Source organism: Melospiza georgiana, chromosome 18, assembly GCF_028018845.1.
Source record: "Melospiza georgiana isolate bMelGeo1 chromosome 18, bMelGeo1.pri, whole genome shotgun sequence".
Classification (NCBI taxonomy): domain Eukaryota; kingdom Metazoa; phylum Chordata; class Aves; order Passeriformes; family Passerellidae; genus Melospiza; species Melospiza georgiana.
The window spans coordinates 3,002,365-3,025,546 of NC_080447.1; the positions used below are offsets into that span (position 1 = coordinate 3,002,365).

Consider the following 23,182-nt stretch of genomic DNA (forward strand, 5'->3'; position numbering starts at 1 on the left):
TGAGCACAGAGCTGTGCTTGCCTGCTTTTGTGCCTTTCTCACAACTATTTCACAAAACTCTTTAAATAAGTAACCTGGCTTTTTAAGGCTTTGTATATAACTTCAAACTAATGAACCAGTCTGATAGGAATGCTGCTTTAAAAATACCAATAAAGAGCTGTGTGATAGAGAGGGGTTTAGCTGTGTCTGCTCAGGAATGGGCTGTGCTGATGCTGGGCTGCTGTGAGTTCTGCAGGGCTTCACTCACCTCGAGCACTTTAGCAAAGCTCTTTAAAGCAGGGAGTAAAGAAGTGAGTAAAGAAAGTGTCACCAACATGAGGAGGCCTAGGAGAGCCTGAGAGCTGGAGTGATGGGTCTGAGGAGCAGAACATGGATCACCTGGTGCTGGCTCTGCCATGGACACTCTGCCCTTCACTTGAGCAGTCACTTGTGGAAGAGCTTGATTGCAGCTCTGCTGCAGGAGAGAGCAGGAGAGACCTCAGACTGACTCATGAGTAAGCAAGGAGAAGGCACATCTTTACCTTTCCTTGTCAGTGTTGTTGGGGGTTATTTCCTTTGGGTCTGCAGTGGGTGCCTTGCAGCAGCCTCTCAGCAGCTCCCTGGGTCCCTCCTGAGCAGCAGATTGGCAATGCTCAGCTCAGGAGCTGCTGCTGGACCTTCTTCCACAAACATCTAATCCATTATTCACCCCATCTGCATCCTGAGCCTGGGCACTATCCTGTGACAGAGCAGTGCACAGCTGAGTTCTGTTCCAAGTGAAAAGTGTTTTCATGTGTTTGTTTAAACCTCCTGCCTGCTAATTAGGGGACAGGTGGGGGATCAGCACACTTTACCTCTCCTCTCTTTTTTGCATATTTTATGCCTGCACAAATGGCAGTGGGAGCACAGCTCAGCTGGGGGTATTTCCACTCTGGTGCTTTAGAACACTTGTGGTTTTACAATTTATTTTGCATATGGTGAGGATAGTTTGATAGTAAAAATTTAGTGTCTTCTTGAAGGTCATGAGAAATGTTATGTCCTGCACAGGGATTATTTTTGTTAAGGGATCAGTCAGCAGTTGGCAGCCACTAGGATTATGTTTTTGTCACCCAAACAGAGTGATAGGGGGGAAAAGTTGCATTTCCCTCATTGAGCAGGTTTTGAAAAAGGACAGCTTGGAGGTATTTCTTGCTCTTTGTCTTAGAAAAAGATTTTTATTGTTTTAATTAATATGTTACATTCCTCAATTGATGCGCCTGATTCTATTCTCTCTAACTGCATGCACTTAGCTAAATCTGAGTACAGCAAGAGAAGAAAAATCTAAGCAGGAAATAAAGCAGTGAAAAATTCAAGCTGCCTCCAGAGAGAAGAGAAATGTTACCAAAGGGGAACAGTTTCTTGCTGGCCTCACCCTTACTTTTAAGGAAGAATATCTACTCAGCTGCTGGAAATAGGCTCCTCAGAGTGAAGCATCTCCTGTGGTCTAGCAGGGTTTTAATGCATCTACTGCTTTGCTGGGAAGGACTTGTCAGGTTTGTGTTGTAATGCTCAGAAAATGAGGAGCTGCTGAGCTCATTAGGGTGCCACTCATGGCTTTGGTCCCTGCTGTGAAGGACTCCCAGGCAGGGAGGGTTTGTGTCTCCTGGGGCTGCTCCAGCCTGTGTCCCAGCACACCCAGAGCATGTGTGCCACCTCCAGTGGGGGCTTTGGCCAGAGTGGGTAAATGCTTTTTGTCAGTCAAGGTCCTGCAGGCTGGCTGTGCCATCCTCTCTGCAGCAGTTTTTCTGGGAGTTCAGAAATGCAGCAGATGCCCTGTTTTCCTGTCTGGGTGATGGTGGTGGCTGTGTCCAGAACAGAAACCCACAGGTTTCGTTGTTTGAAACCACACCATGCAGCCACCATGACTGCAGTTAGGATGATAACAAGGTCCTAAAGACCTTATTAACAGTGTTCCCTCTGTCATGCATATTTCTTTTCAAATAGCTGGTGCTGGGCTAGAACAGAGCGGTGTGGAGGGCACGTGGGAGTGAGCAGGAGAGCTTTAAAGGATGAGACTGATGAATAATCTAACAAAAACTCTTTTCTTTTGCCCATTCTTCTTCAAGACCCAAAATTCCTTCATTTCTGCCCTCCCTTCTGAGGGGACTCAGTGTTGCACAGGTCATGTTGGGACATCCAGGTCTTGCAAATGAAACCACTGTTGGTACTAACCCTGAAATGCAGAGGGCACTGAACAGGGCACTGGCAATGCTGCCATAACTGTGGTAGCCACATGATTTCAGATACTCAGGAGTACAGTAACTGTAGTACTGTGTGAAAGGGGAGGAGTATCACACTGGCCTAGTTGTGCTGATTAGAACTGTTTAAACATGTGTACAACCTATTCTTCAACATGCTGCTATCATCTGGGGAGCTAGACTGTTTTCCATGCCTATCTCCTTCCTTATCACCTTCTTGGTAGCAAGATCTGAATTCATGGTTCCATTTGACCTAAGGTTTAATTATGAGGGTGAGGTCAGGGGCTGGCACGTGAGCTCCTGCCTGGCACTGAACTGAGGGGGATCTGTGTACTCTGCACATGCAGTTATTGCAGGGTGGTTTGGGGTTTTTTGCTTATAGGTGGACTCTGCTCTAATGTTGCCAGTTCCCTTTATCTTTGATGGCAAAGTACTTTCTGTAGAAATGTGGGTGCATTTCTGCACACCAATGTGGAGGGCAAGAGTTACGGAATGCTTTGGGAATTGAGTTCTCTCTGTACAGTGTGATTTCTTCTGAATTCCTTGCTTTTCTTTGCATCTTTAGAGAAGGGGATGCTGCCTTGAGCTCTGCATCTTTTGTGGGTGGACAGACCTTAGAATGAAATAATAGCTGAAGTGCCAGAAAATGACAGGAGCCCGTTGCTTGTGTACCAGTGCCATTCTGTTTTCAGAGAGACTGTTCAGTTCTTCTGTTGTATTTGGCTGGTTAGTTCCCAGAACTCTGCATCACTGAACCTGGGGTCTGAAAAGGGCTTTACCTGGGTGAAGCCAGTCAGGCTGTATGAAAGTCTTTGGGGAAAGCAGAGAACATTCCCTGACTAATTTATCTGTAGGGGGTATTTTCTTGCCACTCTACCATCCTTTTATGCATGACTTAGCCTCCCAGCCGACTAAAGCCTTTGAAGTTAGATTGCAAAAAGCTCTTCAGCTGTCCCTTCCCCCCATCTAAAATAGGGAAACCAGAACAACCATTGCTGCCTGCCTTGTTACATGGCTTCCCAGTGTTAACACCCCTCTCTTTTCCTCCTTCCTTTCCCTACCTCCTCCCCCCAGTAAAGAAACCCTTTTTCCCCCCTCCTTAATAAGATCTACTTAAGACTTGAGGGAAGAGGCCATGGTTCCATGAGATGGTAAATCCAATTTTAGGGTGTTTCATATGTGATGAAAATCGCCGTGGCCACATGACGCTGGCCCTGAATTGGCACACATCACCCTGCCAGTTCCGATTTGTGCACATAATGCAGGAGGCCAGCCTCTCATGGGGCACTCACAGGCTGCCCTGGGCTGGGCTGGGGCCAGGGGCTCCCCTCTCACACTCTCACTGGGTTTTGTGACCTGCCCAGCTGGGTGTTCGTGTCGGTCTCTGCTCAGATCTGGGTGTCTGGAAGTTTCCAGTGTCAGCATTGCTGAATGGGGACCCCAGGGGTGTGATGTTGGCCTCTCCCTGCAGACACCAGAGAGTCTGTGGTGCATGGGAAGCCCAGAGGTGATGTCTGGCTGCTCCAAATGTCCCTTCTTCAATGGTCTTGCTGACAGTAACCACATCATATGCCATGGGGTTTGCAGTTCGGAGCCTTCTCCTCTTGGGAGGGAGGAAGACCTGAATAAAGCCATCTTCTTTGTGGATGGCTTACTAACAAACAGAGCTACCCCCTCAGCCTAGCTCTCTTTGCTACTTCATCTCTTCAGGATTTCTGCTGAGGCAGGTCAGGCAGTTGTTTTCCCACTGGTTTAATTTCTGGCTCTGAGATTTCTGTCCTAGGAAGCTCTTGCAGTGGGTTCTTGAAATCCACATTGAAAACTGGACTGTTCAAAAACTCAAGAGAATGGGTTTTTGAAAGTACTGAATGATGATTTAGTGTTCTCCCCTTGGGATCACATTCCTCAAGTTTTTCTGGATCAGTAAAGATCTGTTTACCTCAGACTGTTCCAAATGGGCTTCCCATCTCCTTCTTCTTGCTTCACCTAGAATTGTCTGTCCTTCCCTGCACCACTTGCTGAATGAAAGAAGTTCTTAGCCTTGTGGCAATGCCTAGCAGCTGCCTAGGTGGGTGTTTCTTACTCCAGGATCTATTTTGACTTCTGGAAGGAAGAATCTGTGCATCATTTCCTACAGCCACTGGAGATCCTATGTACAGTCAGTACAATAGTCCTGTTCGATCACTGCATTAATTTTCTCCTATTTTTGATAGGGATTTGTGTGGACCATTTCATGCCCTGTGTCACATCAAGGGCTTTGCTTTGGGAAATACTGATTTAAGCTACTGCTCAGTTCCTTTCCATGGAGATGTTGATGTTATTCCACTGTCCTGCAGGGAGACAGGATGATCCCCTCTGGAGTCTGAAACAGGGCCTGAAGTGTCAAGCCCCATTTCAGCTGCTCAGTGCATGTGAAGGCCTGCAGGAAGTGTGGTGTGGATTTGCATGAGGCTGCATTGCTCTTTGGCACTGCTGTCCATCCTATAGGAGTCATTTTGGCTTTTGTCATCTTGATTCACTAGATTTTCTGATGATGGCCTGGGCTGTTGGGCAGCTGTCCAGCTCTCCTGCTGTCCTTAAAACAAGTCAATTTACTTCTGTTCCTGGTGTCAGGAAATACTGGACGTGAGTGAGGAGACCTTTTCCCTTTGTAAGCATTAGCCCCATGTGCCTTTTCTTCTCAAAAGCCCTTCCTGCCCTACACTGACAGCCCAGTTGAGCTGTCATCCTCATCCTTCCCTGCATCCTTCCAAATCCCTACTTGTGGCATCTCCCCATGTGCAGGATGGGACCAGCACCTGATGGAGCACATTGTGAGACCCAAGACACAAGATCCCTATCCCCCTCTTCTGGGACCAGCAGGGTCTTCCAGGGAATTCTCCCTCTATCCTTCTGTGGTTTGAGACACCAACTCAAAGTTCCCTCCTGGCCTTAGGAAGGAAAGTAAGAGGCGTAAATTGGGCTGGTGCTGTTTGTTTACAATGAGCACTTGGATATTATTGTCACTTGTTTTACTTGTTGGGCAGCCCTGTAGGTGTGGGGAGCATTGCCTGTGCCAAAGTGCTGCAAGTAAGTATCAGACCAAAAGCAAACCTGAGCCAACACATTGTGTGTGTTAGGTGGGATATTGTCATCAGAGAGAGCTTGAATTCTCCTTTCAGGTAGTGAGAGGTACTTTGGCAATTGGTACTAGAGAAACTGAAACATCCAAGGAGTGTCTCTCCTTCTGTGAGAAATCCCTGCTCTGTTAGGGCCTTTTTGGTGCCCCTTTTTGTGGGACACAGCATTGAGTCCATCACTCTGATCTGTGTGTTTGTAGCCTTTGCTTGTAAGTTCATTTATGAAATGCTGTATAAATATATAACTATATAAAAACCTTGCAGTCTTCTTTACTAGAGATAGGATCACGTGTTGCTGGAGGTATTTTATAATCACTGATTTGTAATATGTAAATATTTCCATTTGCCAATTACCCAGCTGGGCATTTTATTACAGTGCAAACACCAGAAAGCTGTTCCAATTAGGAGCTGCTGTGGTTGCCCTTGTGGGCTCTGACTGCAGCAGGAGGACAGGAGCTCTCCCAGCTGCCCAGAGGAGGTTGAAAGACCTGACTAACCCACGGGGAGGAGGCAGCAACCTCATCCAGCTTCAGTCCAGGCTGCAGAGGTGCTGGGCTGGCCACCACGAGCCACCACAGGCACTCAGGGCAGCACAGTGACCTGGCCAGGCTGGAAAGCTCACCCAGGAAGGTGCAGGCAGCAGTTTGCTCTATGTTTTTGCTGCTGGACTGCTGGCAAACCACCTGGAGTGGCTCTGCCCTCCTGTGCTGCGTGTGTGCCAGTGAAGCACCGCCCTTGAGCATGTTCTTCCCGAGGCAGGGCTGTAATTATGGTTAGCAAAGTAAAAATACTTGTGTGCCTTGTAAATGAGGTGCCCAGTCTGCCTTGTTCACGCCTGACAGGGCGAGGTGTGAGTGCTCAGCAGTCCCTCTGCCATGTCACCATGTCATTGAGGGCTCCTCCTTGTGTGCTCTGCCCAGAACAGGGAGCCTGCAAGCTAAAAGCAGATTACAAATGAACAAAGCAATACTCTCTGGAGCCCTTGCTGGGTTTGCAATTTTTGGGCTACAAGAGGTATTTGGTATTTGGTCTGTTAGCAGAGTGAATGGTGGGATTCTCTGGGCCAAGCTTGAAAGGAGTTTTTAAGTGAAGTGGTCTTGGAGGAGGAGTTGCAGGTGTCTGGTTGGTGACCTCAGGCTTCATTTTTGTTCTGGATGGTGGCTTAAGAAATGTGGCAGGTTTGAAATCTCTCATTCTATTTAATGTGCTCTGCTGACGGAGTCTGGGAAGAGAATTGTGTGTTAGAGAACTTGAGGTGGTCTCACCCAGGGATCATGGCTGTTTCCCTTGTCAAACACAGAGCACAGACAGTGAGGAGCCTGGTGTGAGCCCAGCGTGGGGAGCCAGCTGGAGTTGGGATGTAGGAGGTCAGAGGGACCCTGGAGTCTGTTCTTGACTCTGGTAGTGACTTGGTGTGTGACCCTCTTCAGTCAGTTGTCCTCTCCTCCTCACCTCTGAAGGCTTTTCTTTCCCTGCTTTTTTGTAAGGATGAAGTGTGAGATGATCACTTGTGAATTTTTTCCAGCCCTTGCTTGGACATAATCCAAAACCAAGTGATGACTGTTTAATCAGGTTAGGAAAACTTTTTTGTCCAAGAGTCCCTTCTTCTTTAAAGTTCTAGCTTTATTGAAAACCATGAAGGCTAATGCCCTTGTACTGTGCTGAATGCCATCGATCCTGCATTTCATTATTTTGATGCACCAGAGCTCAGCCAGGTAATGCCAGAGCAGTTGCTATGTTCAGTGGCACAGTTCCCTACCTCAAATTTAACTTGGTACCCAGCAGAATGTTTCAGTGAAATGAGCTGTAAGCTGATGGTGTTTAATATGTGTTCTGAAATTCTGAGTAAATTCTTTTATCAGATGGCCTTGTAGAAGGAAATGGAAGTTTCTCTGCCTGTAAGGAAGGTACTGAACAACGTGGAGGTCCCAATCACTGCCACGGTGTCAGTGCTCCTCTGGGTCAGGGGATGGAGCAGCTCCTCACTGCTGGAAGCTGCCAGGGCTGCATGCAGATACTGGGATGTAGTTTCTTATCTCTGGAGGAATTAACATTTGCCTGCAAAACGCTGGGTATGGCTCTGAGGTGGGATCAATGCCCTGTAGCCAGTGGCTCTGCCCTGTCACTATTCCAGCTGATGGAGTGGCATCCCAGGATGTTCCCTCACTTCACTTAAGAGTCTCTGCACACTCTGCTGGTGTTAAAGGTGGCAATTAACATTTTGGGTGAACAGTGAATGAGGCCATTTATAACCAGTTACGCTGACATGAATCTCTCCCAACAAATTTGCATCATTAAGGAACCCTTGGAAAAATGTGTCATGCGTATAATTAAATACCTGTTTTGCTAACTCTTAATTTAATTAATCCAAAGTAAAGATGGCAGCACAAATTAATTTAGCTGGAAATGGCATTTCTCTCAGTGGGCTGAAGAGAGATTTTCTGGTGGCATTGTAGCAGATGACCTCAGGAACAGACAGGTGAACTCTGGGACTGATTGACACAGGTTTTTTTTTTTTACAATGATGGCTGTGACATTCTCATAGCAGTATGTATGTCATCTATCAGCTCACTTTTTTCTGCTTGTGAGAGCAAAGAGGGAGGCCAGCTAGAAGGCAGTTTCTTTGAGAGGACAGCACAGGTGCTTTTCAGCTCTACCCTGAGAGGTATTTGGTAGCAGCCATAGTAAATCCAGGTTCAGACAGGTGAATGAAAAGAAATTCAAATAACAGAAGATCTTTCTATGTCTCCCCTTGCTTTTTCTATCTGTACCTTGATCTCTTTCACTTGGTGCCTGCCTTTTTCCCCCTTAGATATGAACAGTTACAGTAATCCGCTTTAAATATTCGTTACTCTCAACTTTCTTTAAAGAAGAATTCCTTGTAGATGATCTTTTGGTTTGACCTCTTTCCTAACATTGTGATTCTTTTCCCCCTACCCCCTGTGCCTTTTCTGATCCTTTTCTCCCTGCCATTTAATGTCCTTCTCTCTCCCTATCCATCTTGCCTGGGATAGAACTGGAGCACAGACTGCACTGTGCAGGTGGAGGTGAGTTGAAGCCCAGCATTGGAGGAAGCAGGGAATCTGTTGTTGCTTCCTGTAGACCCATCTGAGCACCAGAAGTGGAAAAAAAAGAAAAATATTTCAATCTTTCAAACAAGTAAAAATTAAGGCATGTATGGATGAAGGAAGCTCTGTGCCCTCAAGCATGGAATCCTGCTCGTCCTGCCTCTTCTCTGCAAGTTCAGGACTGGCTTTTTCTATGTGATGTTTCCTTCAAGAGGGAAGTCCCATTTACCAGGCAGGACTCCAGTCATTGGTACTGAGGCTGATGAGAGGCTGGTGTGGATGGCAGTGGGCTCTGGGTGGTGGGCAGGAGCACAAATCTGGTGTGGTGGGACAGGCTGGGGGCTGCTGGTGCTCCAGGGGGGGAGGTTGGGAGGGTGCAAGGTCCTGCAGGAGGCACTGGGGAGAATCTGTGGCTTGACACTGCTCAGTGTTGGTCTCCCCTGAGGCCTCATGGGGTGACTTTTCTCCATATCCCATCAGATGAGATGAATGTGAAGTTGGAGCTGATTTTGTCTGTCTTTGGTAGCCTGAGCACTCCTGGCTTTCTATCACGAGCCAACCTTTAGCATCATCCAGCGTTTGCAATTGGAGCCAGTGCTTTTAAACAGGGCCTTTTGTGTTCACTTACTGAAAACCAGGGTCTGTTTCACAGGAATCTTGTTTACACCTGCCACAGCCATCCCTTTTGCTCTTCCTCTGCTCCTTTCACTGGAGCTGCAGTGGTTGGAAGTGCAGAATGTCCTTTTATTCCCCTCCATCCTCGGCGTGGGACGTGACCGCAATAGAGCAGCTGGGGAGAGGACGCAGGGTGACAAGTGTGAGCCAGATGTGGGCAGCTCAAGGGCATGATACTACTGGCCTTTGAAGGACTTGGGTGCAATGGGTTATCATCTCTACTTCTGTTTTAGCTGTTCAGTTTAGGGTTTACAAACAGCCCTCAGAGTCCTCCCTGCACGCACAGATGCACTAAAGTGACTCCGTGGCTACAGGGAAGTCCCCTCTCCATCACCATTACCAGGGGTCAGTAGCTCTTGCTCAGGGTTTGCCAGGTGAATGGTGTCTCCTTGCTGGGCAGTTTGGGCACTAAAGCTCTGAGTGGTTTTGGGGGGTGACCCAGGAGCTGCGGGAGGCGCTGAGCTGGTGCTGCAGCGCAGGAATGCAGGGAAGCCAGGGCGAGGGGAGGTGCCAGGGCTGGAGGATTTGCACAGCTGCTGCTGCAAGCCTCGTGCTCAGCCTGCTCTCTGGTGGTGGCTGCTGTAGCAGAGATGACCTTTGATAAAACGGGAAACATTTGGAGTGATTTGGATAGTTGTGGTTGCTCAGTTTCACACAGTGACAGTTTGTAGCAGAGTCAACTCAGCTGCTCCTGCTTTTGTTTGCACACGCCAGTGAGAAATTCACAGGTTAAGAATCAAATCACAGCGGCTTCAATGTGAAAACTGCCAACAAAGTCTGCTCCTCAGCAGCTCTTCCCAGAACTTCCAGGTTCTCCAGTGTCTGATACTGCTCTTTCCTTTCACACTGGGGAGACTGTTGGGAGAGCAGACAGAAGAGGCACCTGCTGGCACGAAGTGTGGAGCAAACAATAAATATCTTTGAGATCTACAGTCAAATTTGGCTGATAACAGCCAGCAGGTTCCAAAACTCTTGCCAGGATTGTGCCAGAGAGAGGCACTTGATGGAGATTCCTGGCTCCAGGGCAGCAGGAGGGCTCTGGCTGGGAGCAGCATCCCTGCTGTGCCCTGGGCTGGGGAACATGGGGGGTTCTTCACTGACATCAGCAATGTGAGACACTTGTTTGGAGGTTACAGGGACCTGTCCTGTGTGCTGTCATCACTCTAGTCAGAGATCAGCCCCATTCATGTTTCCTAGATAAACTGTCACCCTGTGGATATGTCTTCCAGCAGGATTTGGTTACTGTATTTCCGATCAGGGATGTGACACTCATGCATGTGAATTCTTGGTGCTGGAGACACCTTGAGGACTGAAGTGCCTGTAGGACACAGAGTGCAGGTGTGACCATGTAAGGATGGAGGTAGTTCCTGAGACTTTTCTTTTGTACGGGACCTGGTCAGGCAGCTTTGAAACTTCAGAACAAGCTGGCACCCTCTATTTTAATCCAGTTTCCATCCCTTTGGCAGCAGAGGCAGGACACAGTTTTAGCATTTTCTTACAAGTCTGTGTTTCTTGTGTCTAGTAAAGTATTCATTTTGTCTAAAAACATGAGCTATGTCTTTGAATCCCAGCTTTTTATGACTTTGATGTTTAAAAGCAATTTAACCAGATTTGGGGTTCTTTTTCCCATGTGAATTGCTGTGGTCTAGTCAAGACAACTTTTAGTAGCAGCAGCCTTGTGGAGGAGGTATTGTGTTTCCACAATTAGAGGTTAGGAATTGACAGCAAATGAGCCAGGGATTATAATTGAAAACCAGGATAATTATTTGTGCATGGAAAAACTAAGGAATAAAAACTCATGGTGTAATGTACCTAGGAGTAGTAGATACAAATAAGAGATAATGTATCTCGCAGTGAAGGATGTTTGGATTGTGTGCATTTCACCAGCCATGGGAGCAATTCCTCCTGCTCCATAGACTGAGGGTTTTGTTCAGTTGGTGCTGATGCTCTTTTAGAAAGCTTTTACCTCTCTGGTTCCTGAGGTCTGACACGGAAGAGAAAAGCTTCAATAGGCACCAGCTGCACAGTGGGCCCTGTCTTTTCAGAGCATCGCTCGCTTTTCTCCGTTCCCAATTAAAATGTGTGTTAAACTTAGCTTTTGTTTGAAGCAGCCCAGCGCTGTGGTATTTAATGTAAAGAGAATGTGCTCGTCACCTTTTCTCTCTCTTTTGTGGCAGGGTCAGCATTCCTCAGGGGAGGACATGGAAATCTCTGACGACGAGACCAACCCTGCGCCCATCACCAGCGCGGAATGTGCCAAAACCATTGTGGTGAACTCCTCCGTCAGCAACACGGCCGTGATGGCCCCGTCCATCCCCCCGCTGCCACCACCGGGATTCCCTCCTCTTCCTCCTCCTCCTCCTCCTCAGCCGGGCTTCCCCATGCCGCCTCCGCTGCCCCCGCCCCCGCCCCCCACGCACCCTGCGGTCACGGTGCCCCCGCCGCCGCTGCCCGCCCCGCCCGGGGTGCCCCCGCCCCACATCCTGCCCCCGCTGCCCCCCTTCCACCCCGGCATGTTCCCGGTCATGCAGGTGGACATGATCAGCGTCCTGGGCAACCAGTGGGGCGGCATGCCCATGTCCTTCCAGATGCAAACGCAGATGCTGAGCCGCATGATGCAGGCGCAGAACACGTACCAGTACCCGCCCTTCATGGCGGGCCGCATGCAGTTCGTGAACCTCCCTCCCTACCGGCCCTTCTCCATGGGAGCCGCCCTCGCCCGCGGGCAGCAGTGGCCGCCTCTGCCCAAGTTCGACCCCTCCGTTCCTCCCCCGGGCTACGAGCCCAAGAAGGAAGATCCCCACAAGGCCACGGTGGATGGAGTCCTCCTGGTCATAGTGAAGGAACTCAAGGCCATCATGAAAAGGGACCTGAATCGCAAGATGGTCGAAGTGGTGGCGTTCCGGGCGTTTGATGACTGGTGGGACAAGAAGGAACGTCTGGCAAAGGTGAGTTTTAACTTGCTGTGTCCTGGGGAGAGCTGTTCTTAGTGTTTGTGGCCAGGGTGTGGAGTCAGCGGGGGTCTGGAGCTGACTTTAAAAAACCCAAACCCCTAAATTTTCATGTACAAGAGGAAACTGAAGTTTAGCTCCAAAAAACTGAAGTCAGATGCAAGAGGAGTGTTTGAAACCACCAAGCCTCTGTCTTGTGTTCCCCACTTTGTGCAATGAGATGTGTGGGTATTTCCAGTTCTGCCCCCTCCCCAGTGCATGTACGAGGCAGCAAAAGCTGAACATTGGCCAAATACACCAAGAGTTCCAGGGATTAGTTGAGAAAACAGCTTTGCATGAATCCTCTGATCCTTTTCTCACCCAATTTGAAGTGTACCTCAGCCAGCAAGCAGCTCTGTGATCTAATGTGTGGTAAATTTGTCACTACCCAAAAAAACTAACACTGCAGAAAGGTTAATGCAAACCTCAAAATTACTATTGCAGTGAATTACTGTAAAAATAACAGAACAAACCACAACCTGCAAGTATGTCAGTTTTCAGAGCAGTATCCTCACCACCTGTTTGTGTAAACCAGTTGTGTGTTAACTCTGGTGCTTGGGAGAGCTCCTTGGCTTTCTGGAGGAGTTGGTCATGCTGCTGCTTAACAGCTGCTTTGTGACAGTGTAATTTACTGTGGCTTAGAGCTGGCTGGCGTGACGTGCAGCAGAAACCCCGTCCCTTCCTCCTGACTAATGCTCAGAGCTTTTCTCCTGCCAGCAAGCGTGTGCTGGCAGTCTTGGAGGAGGCCCGTGAGTTTCCAGGGCAATGAAGGAAACAGATCCAGCAAAGAGTTGCAAAAACAGCAACTGAAACACTCAAGAAATTGTTTTAAACCAGACATCTGTGGTGAAAAAGCAGAAGCAAGTTGAGGCAGATCTTCAGGCTCACTGACATCCCAAGTTATGGCTGGATTTGGGGTGTTCTTCCCTCACCTGGGGTTCATAAGCCATTTTGGGAAGGGAAACTGACTGTACCACAGCAGCTCACCACAGTCCTTGCCACAGGTTATGCTGGATGTGAGCAGTGTAATTGAAAATGTGAAATTGCTGCATGGGAAACCACGTGTGCTCTCTGTCCAGGAACAGAGATGCCAGAACCCTTCCTGCCCCAGGGCATGTGTTACTGTTGTGTACAGAAAAACCTCATAGATTTCAGAGCTTTCTGCTAGGACTGGGCACCCCTGGCATTGGAGTGAGACAGGATTCCTTCTCAGGCAGAAGTTGCCTGCTTTTGCAGAAAACAAAATACAAATATTCATCTTAAACTGAATATTTAACTGTACCTTCCCATTGCTGGTGTCTGTGTGTGTGAGGGGGGGCTCCTTGGTGGCAGCTAGAGGTCAGTTCCCCAAGTGCTCTGGCTGCTGTGTTCCATCAAAGGCAGCTGATTGATTGTTTGATTGATTGATTGATTGATTCCAGCTCTGGCAGCTGAGTGACTTCCAAGAGGCATCATGCCCTAGGAAAAGGGTGGGAAGGCTCAAGGATAAATCTGGTGTCCTGGGTCAGGCAGGGTGGAAATTGTGTGGGGTGAAAGCTGTGAAGGGAGCAGGTCGCTGGGGAAGGCAGCACATTCCATGGACCTTTTCTGCCTGAGCTAGGGCAAAGCTTTTCTTTGTTCCCAGATCTAGTGGTGGGTTAGGTTTGAAAGCCTGGGTAAGATGCATTAAGCAGAGTGCCAGGAGTAACCAGGCATCCTGGCCACAGAATGCTGCTGCTTGGATTCCCTGCTTGATATTCCCATTAGTCTTGTCCCTAATTAGCAGGAGAGCTGAGCTTGTGCTGCCTCTTTGGTGATTACAGCCCACTTCAGCCTGTGAGCTCTGGTAGGGTGTGCAGGAGAAACTCTTTGGGGTGTTGTGCCCTGGGCTGATGCAGGTGAGTGTCACCTCCAGTGCCCCTGCTTTGGGCAGAACATCATGTGCCACCATGTGTGACATTCTCCTGGCTTGTCCACCTCTCCAGAGCTGCAGAGAGCTGAATTCCTGCTCTTCCTTCACACCTCAGCTCTGCTGAAAAAGGATTTGTTGAGGCTGTGTGTCTATTTTGTAGACCCTTTGGTGTTTCACCTAAATATTTCCATGTCCGTGTTGCCAGGACTGGAGCCTTCTGACAGGTTTTGTGGACTGGGGCTCTGGTTGCTAAGGGAACACAGGGATGTGTGTGATTTTTTGTGCACTATATTTGGCCTTGCACTCAGCAGAAGGAAGGTGTTCCCAACTGGAAGGTCTAGAGTTGCTTTCAGTTATGTGGGTTAGCAAGGGAAGGTGGATAACACATTGTTGGGCTGACTTGCCTAAAGCACACTCAAATTATTTTTATTATTCTATGCAGCTCTAGTTCCTTTCAGGTGTGGGGCACCTTCAGATGCCCTCCAAGAAACTGATGCCTGGGCAGGACAGTGATATTTCCCAAACCCCGACTATTTAAATGATTTCCAGACTTTGTGTCCTTCCCAGGGAACTTCCCCTCTCAAATGTGCCTTCTCTGTTGCAGGCATCTCTCACTCCAGTGAAGTCTGGAGGAGAAGTGGAGGAAAAACCAAAGCCAAAGGATCGAATGGCCTCTTGTCTGCTGGAGAACTGGAACAAGGGAGAAGGGCTGGGCTACGAGGCCATCGGCCTTGGCATCGGCCTGCGGGGCGCCATCCGCCTGCCATCCTTCAAGGTGAGAACAAAACCTCTCTTCCTTGTGCTGCCATCCCCCACAGGAGCCTTAGGAGGACAGACCTGCTAGGTTTGTGCCCCAGAGCCCTCAGGCTGTTCACTCCACTCTGGGGTTGCTTCTGACCCCCCAGGACCAGAGCAAGGAGCCTCTGTTCCCTTTGCTTTTCATCCTCCCCTTGTGTGAATTGGCTGTAGAGGATCTCCCTGTCTTTAGGACACAGCATTTCAGCATCATCATAAAATACATGTATGCTCATGGTGCTTTACACAGTTAATGTTCTGGCTGCAATCTCTGATGGCTTGGCAGCTGAGTCTCAGTTTGCTTGAACTCTGTCTCCTCAGAAGCACAGGGTATCCATTTTGAAAAGCATTTGCATAAAAAATTAAAAGTATCTTAAAGTTTGGGGTAGGGGGCTGTAGAGAGCTTCCCTGAAATTAGGATTTTTGAATGCACAGAAGGTGCAAGTAAAAGGTTTGGGATGAGAAATTCTCCAGTCTCTATTTAGAATAAAACTTGCTTTGAGGTTCTTTGAGATGCCCTGGGCTTAGGCTCTCTTTCTGTTCTACTACAATCTCAGACACATGGATTTGTCAAGAGTTTTCTCTGTCATCCTCAAAGTACCAGGTGATGACATGCACATGCTGGTACCCAGGGTGTTTTCATGCAAATTGAAGGGGTAGAGTTTCATTCAGAGTGAAATTCTGTTTGCAAGCAAATAAAGAGATCAAGAGGCTGGGAAGTGGCCCTTGGTTTCTGCTGTGACCACAGCAAAGTAAAGAAGTGGCAATTTGCTTAAGAAGTTGATTTCTGCTGTTTCTAAACTTTCAGAAATGCTAATTGTGTCTTTTGTTCAGGTGAAAAGAAAGGAGCCACCTGAAGCTGCCTCAGCGGGAGATCAGAAGAGAATCCGGCCTTCTACTTCTGTGGATGATGAAGATGAAGGTTTGCAAAGTGCATTTGTTTGAAACCCAGGAGCAGATGCAAACCCCACCAAGCTGAATCCTTTAAACTTCACAGCAGTGTGCTCACTTACAGTTAAACACAGAGTCAAGGATCTGAGCCAAACCTGCTTCTCACAGAGCTCAGATCAGCTGGGCCATGGCCCCTCTGGGTTCAATTATCTGAAATTCACTGGTGGGAAGTTTAAGATCCACATTTTAAGAATAACTCATAACCTATTTTAGCTGTGCTGGGCCCCAGCAGAAGGAGCTCAGATGGGTTCATGGGCTCTTTGGGGTGTGCTCACAGCTCCCTGGGATGTGATGGGAGGAAGCATGCAACAGTTTGCTCTGCATTTGATTTGAGAAAGAAACCAAAGTTACTTGCCAGAAAAATCTGTTTGAAAATATCTTAACATTATTTCCTATTACCAGGGAAGAGTAAAGAGGAGACAAAGCTTTGAATACCCTTTGTTTTGCACATGGGTTCATGTAGAAGTCAATTCAGATTAACAAGTGGTTGTGAAGCCAAAAAATGAAACATAAAAGCATTAAATTCAGGTTGCCTGTCCTGACCTCACTCATGCTGTGTTTCCTGTCAGGTTTGGCCACCCACATTTTGCCATCAGCACTGTTCACTGTGACATCAGCAGGTCCCTGTAAGCCTGGGGACCCTCACACCACATGGGCACATTGCTCCTGACTTCCATCTTCCCAAAGAAGTTTCCTTTATGGAGTTAACTCCTTCTGTCCTTTCCGAGGTATTAGATGGTAATTTCTGTTGCTTTTGCTCCTCAGAGTCAGAGAGGGACAGGGATGCTTCTGATACAACATCTGACCTGTCAAAGAAGGACGCAGAGGCTGTGGGGCTGCGGCGGCGCCCAGCGAGGCCATTGGAGCTGGACAGCGAGGGAGAGGAGGGAGATGAGACATCAGGGAAAGAGGAAGAGTCCTCCTCAGAGAAGGAAGAGGAGCAGGAGGAAGAGGGAGGCTTGGTGAAAGCAGCACCTGGCAAGGTGTGTTGGTGTGAGGCTGCAGTCTCAGTGCTGTCTGTCATTAAAAGGGGGCCTGGTCATGCTAAGTGCCAAAGTTCCCTTTTCTGGGAGATGAGTGCTCCTGGTGGGGTCTGTCTGTCTGTCCTTACAGAGCTCTGCCAGTCACTCCCTCTTCAGGTTCTCTGGCAGCCTCCCTGAGAGTCCCTGGTGGTTACTGCAGCCAGGGACAGGCTCAGGCGCTGTTCATTTTTGGCAATCTGTTTTGCAAAGGAGGAAGAGGAGGAGGAGGATGATGAAGATGATGAGGATGAAGATGATGACGAAGACGAGGATGAAGATGATGAGGAGGAGACAGGCATAGACACAAGTGACAAGGAGGAGGAGCAGGACTCTGAGGAGGGTAAGGGGCTGCAGTGGAAGCAGTGTCACAAGTGTCACCTTTGGGTCAGCTGTGGTCTCCCTTCTGCCTTTGTGAGCTGATTTTGTTACTTGTGTACCTCCTTTCACTGGGCAGTTTTACACAATATAATGCAGAGAGATATTTTTAATTAATACCTGTGAGGTTTCTGTGATCCCTCAGTCACTGGGTCCTTTTTGAGCCCTCCAGTCCCTACCTGATCTCAGCCCAACCCAGCCCCAGGGGCACTGGTCTCAAGCCCAGCTAAATGTGTGCTTGTTTTGTGAAACAGGAGTGGCTGGGGGGAGAAGAGACCAGATTTCTGAAAAGGGCAATCAGTTCCTGCTCTGGCAGGTGGTAATTTCCACTTTTTAAGGCCATGTGTAAAGGCTGCAGAAAATCTTAGTAAAAGATACAATACACCAAGAGACCCAGGTGTGAGGTGCCAGGCAGCACCGCTACTCACTGTTGTATGGTGATTGTTGTAAGGTACAGGATTTATCAATCTCTGCAAAAATAACTGAATTGGGAGGCCACTCCTTCAAACCCACCTGCTGCTGGTGCTGCTGTTTCCACTCTTATACAGGGGAAGGGATATTGGCCCCTGACTGATTGTTAAAGGCAGAAAGCAGAGCTAATGGAGTTTGTTCTTGCAGATGTAGCAAGTCCCTCGTCTTCCAAGGCTGAAGCTGAATCATCTGATGAGAGTGAGGACTCCTCTGAATTCGAGTCCAGTTCAGACTCGGATGATGAAGATGAGGAGGATGATGATGATGATGAAGAGGAGGAGGAAGAGGAGGAGGAAGAGGTGGCTGAAGATCAAGGCAGAGAAGCCATGATTGCTGAGCCAGAGCCTGAATCTGCTTGTCATGAGCTTCCTGATGATGAGAGGGAGACTATTTTGGACCTGTATCCTGTGGATGACTACATGGATGCCACAGGCTTGGGACTTGCTGAGCCAGCTTTGGCAGTGAAAGATGAAGGCAGTGAAGAAATCAAGGCAGGGGATAGTGAGTGTGGCCAAGTCCTGGGGGCTCCTGTTGCTGCTGAAACTCTGAAACATTTGGTTATGGAAAGAGACCAGGAGACAAAGCTTGCACTCTCTCCCATCTGTAGGCCAGGTATGCCCTTCCATGTCCTTTGGAGTTTTGTTATTATGTTTCCAAGTAAATTTTCTCCCAGTATCCAATATATATGGGTTTGTATTTCCCTTGTTCTCTTTCTTCTTCCAATCTTGGCTCTAGGCTAGGGATTATCTGTACAGGGAAAGAGCTCTGTGCTGAACTTTCCTTCCTAGTAAGGAGCTTTACATGAGCCAGCTGCTACTAAAAATACTGTGGTTACTGTATCCAGAATCTTATCCTGGGTCAGTTTAGTTGGAGTCCTAGAGGAACTGAACAGTTGTCATCGTCTGAGGGTGACTGATCGGGTGGTGTGGTGGCTGAAGCTCAAGATAGAAAAGCCATGGCTGCTAAAACAGAACAGGAATGTCACTACTGGCTCTTTTTGGTTTTAATATCAAAGCAGGATGTGACAGGGAAGCTGCATGGGGCAGGTGAGTGGAGTCTCAGAGTTATCTATGGTTCCTAATATTATTTCTGGGTGGTTTTGTCCCCTACTCCTTTTAAATGAGTGATACTCAGTAGTTTTCTGGAAGAAGGAAATTGTCTTCAATCAGTACAGAGTTGTACTTAACCCAAGGAAATTGGAAAACTTTTACTAGAACAGGAGTGAGATGCATAAAGCTTGAGTAATTTGGCAACTGGGGAAAATCTAAAAGTTAAAATTGGAGCCAACAGGGAGGGCACATCTAATGGGGCCTGCTGTGGAGCCTTGGGCAGCTCTGGTGTCTGAGGACTGGGCAGTGTTCTGACACTTGGAGAGCTGGAAATCCAATCCCTGCACAAGGTGTCACTCCTTGGCTGCTGCAAAATCTGAAAGTCACAAAGAGGTAAAATGTTAAACTGGGCAGGGCAAAGAAGAGCTGGTTTTGCATGAATCCTTTCTAGAACAGGTCAGTGTGCTGAAAGAACATAAATTTGGAGACACTTGCATTTGAGCAACTTGACATGTGTAAGGAGCTTTCCAGGTAAGCTGTGGGAACAAACTCCAACTGCAGCATTGTCCTTGAGCAACCCAGCTCATGCAGGAGTGGCAAGGCTCAGACCCTTCTCCAGCAGCCCTGGTTTGTTCAGCACAAACAGGGAATGCCTCCCTTCCAATTCTCCAGGCATTTTCACCTCCTTTCATTCTTCCACTTGAAAATGTTATTTTGAGCTGCCGAACAAGATTCACCGTTGATTCCTTTTGGACCTGGCCCTAAGTGGGTAAATAAACTCCAGACAAATGAGGCTGCTGCAGGGAGAGCAGCATATAAATTGCCTCATTGATACCATCTGAGTGTGTCCTCATCCATTACAAGGGCTTCCTGTTTGCCTCATGTGTTGTTCAGGAGTTTTCTTCTATTCCCTTCACCATTCCCTCCTTGGAGAGCTGAGGGTGCTCCTTGGCCCTGCAGTTAGTTTAGTTCCCACATTAGGAAAGGTGATAGCTCTGGGCTCTGGCAGCTCTCCTCCAAAGTCCTCACCCCACAATCCACTCCTTCCTTTAATCTCTGTACAAAAGGTTGTCAGGGCTTTTGAAAGCAGAGAAACCTTCGTTCTGGTCTGTGTCGGAGTTAATCCTCAAATTAATCGTGTGGGTTTTTTATGGTCCATTAGGAAAGTGTGTGGTAGTGTCTAATTACTCTACACTCTGTGCCTCCAAAATGTAAAGCACTGGAGCTTTAAAGCCTCCCAGTGGAATTGAGCTGTATTTTAATTGTGGCATCTTCAACATGTCTTTACTAGCAAGTGGCAAGTAACCAAGTGGAGGCAAAGCTGCTGATTCTCCTCTCTGTTCCCCTTTCAGAGGAAGAGTCCGAACCCACTCCCATGCTGGAGCCAGAGGTACAGGAAGGTCCAAAGCCTGAATCTCAAGATGAGGAGGCGTCTCTCTGTATCTCTGCTCCAGGAGGAGTCTTTGGGGAACCTCTGCCCAGCAAAAGCAGCTTCTTTGGCAAGTCTGAGGAGAGCAGCTTGGAAGGCCGGGTCAAAGCGGAGGAGGAGGAGCGGCTGCCGCGCACGCCGGGGCGGGAGGTGCTGATCCACCCGGACACTGAGACTGTCCTGCTGCCAGCCCACAAGGTGCCATCCTCCATGCTTCCCTTGCCAACCACTCCCGGCAAGGAAGAGCCTTTAGTCCCTCCAGAAAAGTTCTCTGAACAATTAATGGTGACCAAAACATCCGTGGAGGAGGAGATTCCCAGGACTCCCGGGCGGGACATTTTGGCCAAGTCTTCACACCCCTTGACGAAGTCGCAGAGCACGGACACTGTTCCAGCCACGCCAGGAAGTGATGCTCCCCTTACAGGCAGCAGCTTGACCCTCAGTTCCCCTCAAGTCCCAGGGAGCCCCTTTTCCTACCCATCCCAATCCCCTGGCATTAACAGTGGCATTCCTCGGACTCCTGGGAGAGATTTCAATTTCACGCCTACTTTCCCAGAGGCTGGTGCTACCATTCCTTGCCTTCTGCCTGGCAAGAAGCAGTCAGAGGATGAGCTAGAAGAGAAAACCTTTAAAGAGCCTCTTGGTGCTTCCCTTACGATCAGCATGAACAGTGTTCCTTCCCCTATCCCCTTTGCCAGCCCCCCACAAGCAGATTTCCACATGGACATGGCTTTGCCACCTGATGAGCCAATACCTGTAGCAGCCCTGCCGTGCGTGCACGGAGATGGAAGAATGCCCATCGAGGAATGCAAGGCAGAAGTAAAACCTGTTTTGCTCTCCCCAGAAGTACCCCCTGGGGCTTCTATCCTTCCTCCCCCACCACCACCTTCTGTTCTTCCCAAAAGGAGGCCGGGTCGGCCGAGGCGGTCCCCACCTTCTGTCCTGTCTCTGGATGTGTACTCGGGCAAAACCATAGAACCTCCTCCCATGCCAGTGGCCTTGGTGGAAGGTGCCGTGGGCAAAGAGCTGCTGAGCGGACATCCTGATGCCTACTACGGACTGAAAGACCCTGAAGCCGTCACCCTGGACTTCAGGAATGACGGTTTCCACGAGAAAATAGCAGCTGAGACAGTTGCAGAGAAGCTGCCATTCAAGGAACTGGAGAACCAGTGGAACGAAGACTTCAAGGAGGAGGAGGCTCACGCCAAGCCCAAGCGCCAGTGGCGGAGGCAGAGGAAATCCGAGGAGCTGCCGGTGATCCCTTCCCCCGAGTACTCCCCGCCCCAGCCGCAGTTCCGGCCGCGCTCCGAGTTCGAGGAGATGACGATTCTGTACGACATCTGGAACGGGGGCATCGACGAGGAGGACATCAAGTTCATGTGCATCACCTACGACCGCTTGTTGCAGCAGGACAACGGTATGGACTGGCTCAATGACACCCTCTGGGTTTTCCATCCTTATATCCTTTCTCACGGTGTGCTGCACGTGTGAGATGCACGAGAAGTTGGTGGTTCCTTACAGGAATAGAGATTGTTTGGATGAGCAGGGAGTTTTAGACTGTTTCATTCTCTGAAGCTGCAATACAAAAATACTGCAGAGGTGGCTGTTCCTGCTGCACGTTCAGTCTGGAAGTGCAGGGACAGTCTGTAGGCACCTCTTCTGGGGAGGTTTCCTTCCTGGTTTGAGAAGCTTCTGTCTGCATGTAACCAGACTTTTTTTCCAGCTTTCCTGTGGAATTTCTAGTCTGCACATACAGAGCTTTCACTTGGAGCTAAAACTTGCTGTAAAAATAATCTCACCATCTGTGCCCAAAACAATGAGTTAGTGGTTCTAGCAGCTTTAAGTTGCTTTGAGGTTGAAATACTGATAAAATCAGAGCTTTCTAAGTGGCACATCAGGGCTCTGTGTGTGTGCACCCACCAGTAGTGTTCTCCAGAGCAGAGCCTAAAAGACTGTTCTGAAACCCTCAGAACTCTCCAGTACTTTTTTCAGGAAAGATGTCCAGGTTTATGTGTTGAAGAAGACAAACCCACCACCTTGTGTGTTGCTAGAGATTGTGTGAGTTCAGATATCTTCATCCCTTGCTTCCTGCAAGACAGGATAGCAAAACCAAAAAAGCCCAAACCACCTAAAACAGTCAGTGATAACTAACAAAACCCATAGTGAAAATAAATCTCTTTCCATCTTGATAAGGATTATATTGTAACAGCAAAATTACACTCACTTTTTAAGCCACTTCCAAATCACCTTGAGTTCGTGTGTCACACTGCATGGCAAGTGTGAAAGTACCTGCAGGCTCCTCTGCTTTGCAGCCAGCCCTCAGCACTCTGGTTTTGAGGCTGTCACCTCCTGGTTTTTATGGTCCCTCTGCTTCAGTGTTTTGGTGTCAAGGATACATTTTCCCTCACAGCAAGCATTTTTGGGTCAGTCTCGATTGTTGTAGCTTTCATGGCTGTGTTTGTGGGGTGAGCTGGCAGCAGTTCAGCTCCACTGTCCTTCCAGGAGCCACAGCCCTGAAGGTGCCTTCAAACCTGGAGGTTGGTGATGTGTGTGTGAAGGAGCTGATTTCCCAAGGCTGCTGAGAGCAGCCCCTCTCCAAGGCTCTCCAGTAGTAATGTTATTTTTTACAACCCCACAAAACCTTCCCAATTTTCCAGGCTCCAGGTGTTAGCTCCGTGCAGCTGTAGCGAGTTTAGTCTGATATCCACCTCTGGCTGTGTTTCTCCTTAACCTCTTGGCACCCACCAGCTTTTCCACCCCCAAGAAGAAGAAGCGGGATGACGGCATGCGGGAGCACGTCACGGGCTGCGCGCGAAGCGAGGGCTATTACAAAATTGATAAGAAGGACAAACTCAAATACCTCAACAATAGCCGAGCTTTTGCAGAGGAGCCTCCAGCTGACACCCAGGTGAGGAATCCAGCTGTGAGTGGGGTTTGGTTTGACACTGTCACACACAGCAGGTGCTTCCTGCCTTTTGGCAGGGAGGGAGAGGGAGCTGTTTGTCTCCTTGATTGTCCTGGGGATGTGTGGGGAGTGTTAATGTTTGATGTCAGGTGTTCTGTGGTGATGTGTTGTAGCACAAGGGGCTGCTCACAGGGAGCCTGCAGGGTGTTGGGTCAGCTTTGATCCC

General features: G+C 48.7%; 1 protein-coding gene across 1 annotated transcript in view; it reads left to right on the plus strand.

The window, feature by feature from the left end:
- The window catches only part of SETD1B (SET domain containing 1B, histone lysine methyltransferase), a 47,466-nt gene that overhangs the window by 18,135 nt on the left and 6,149 nt on the right, over positions 1–23,182 (plus strand). The window contains exons 7-14 of the mRNA XM_058036805.1: positions 11,256–12,026; positions 14,564–14,734; positions 15,589–15,676; positions 16,471–16,688; positions 16,938–17,067; positions 17,721–18,185; positions 19,975–21,510; positions 22,793–22,959. Coding sequence (XP_057892788.1) covers positions 11,256–12,026; positions 14,564–14,734; positions 15,589–15,676; positions 16,471–16,688; positions 16,938–17,067; positions 17,721–18,185; positions 19,975–21,510; positions 22,793–22,959 — 3,546 coding nt within the window. The remainder of the gene's footprint in view (positions 1–11,255; positions 12,027–14,563; positions 14,735–15,588; positions 15,677–16,470; positions 16,689–16,937; positions 17,068–17,720; positions 18,186–19,974; positions 21,511–22,792; positions 22,960–23,182) is intronic.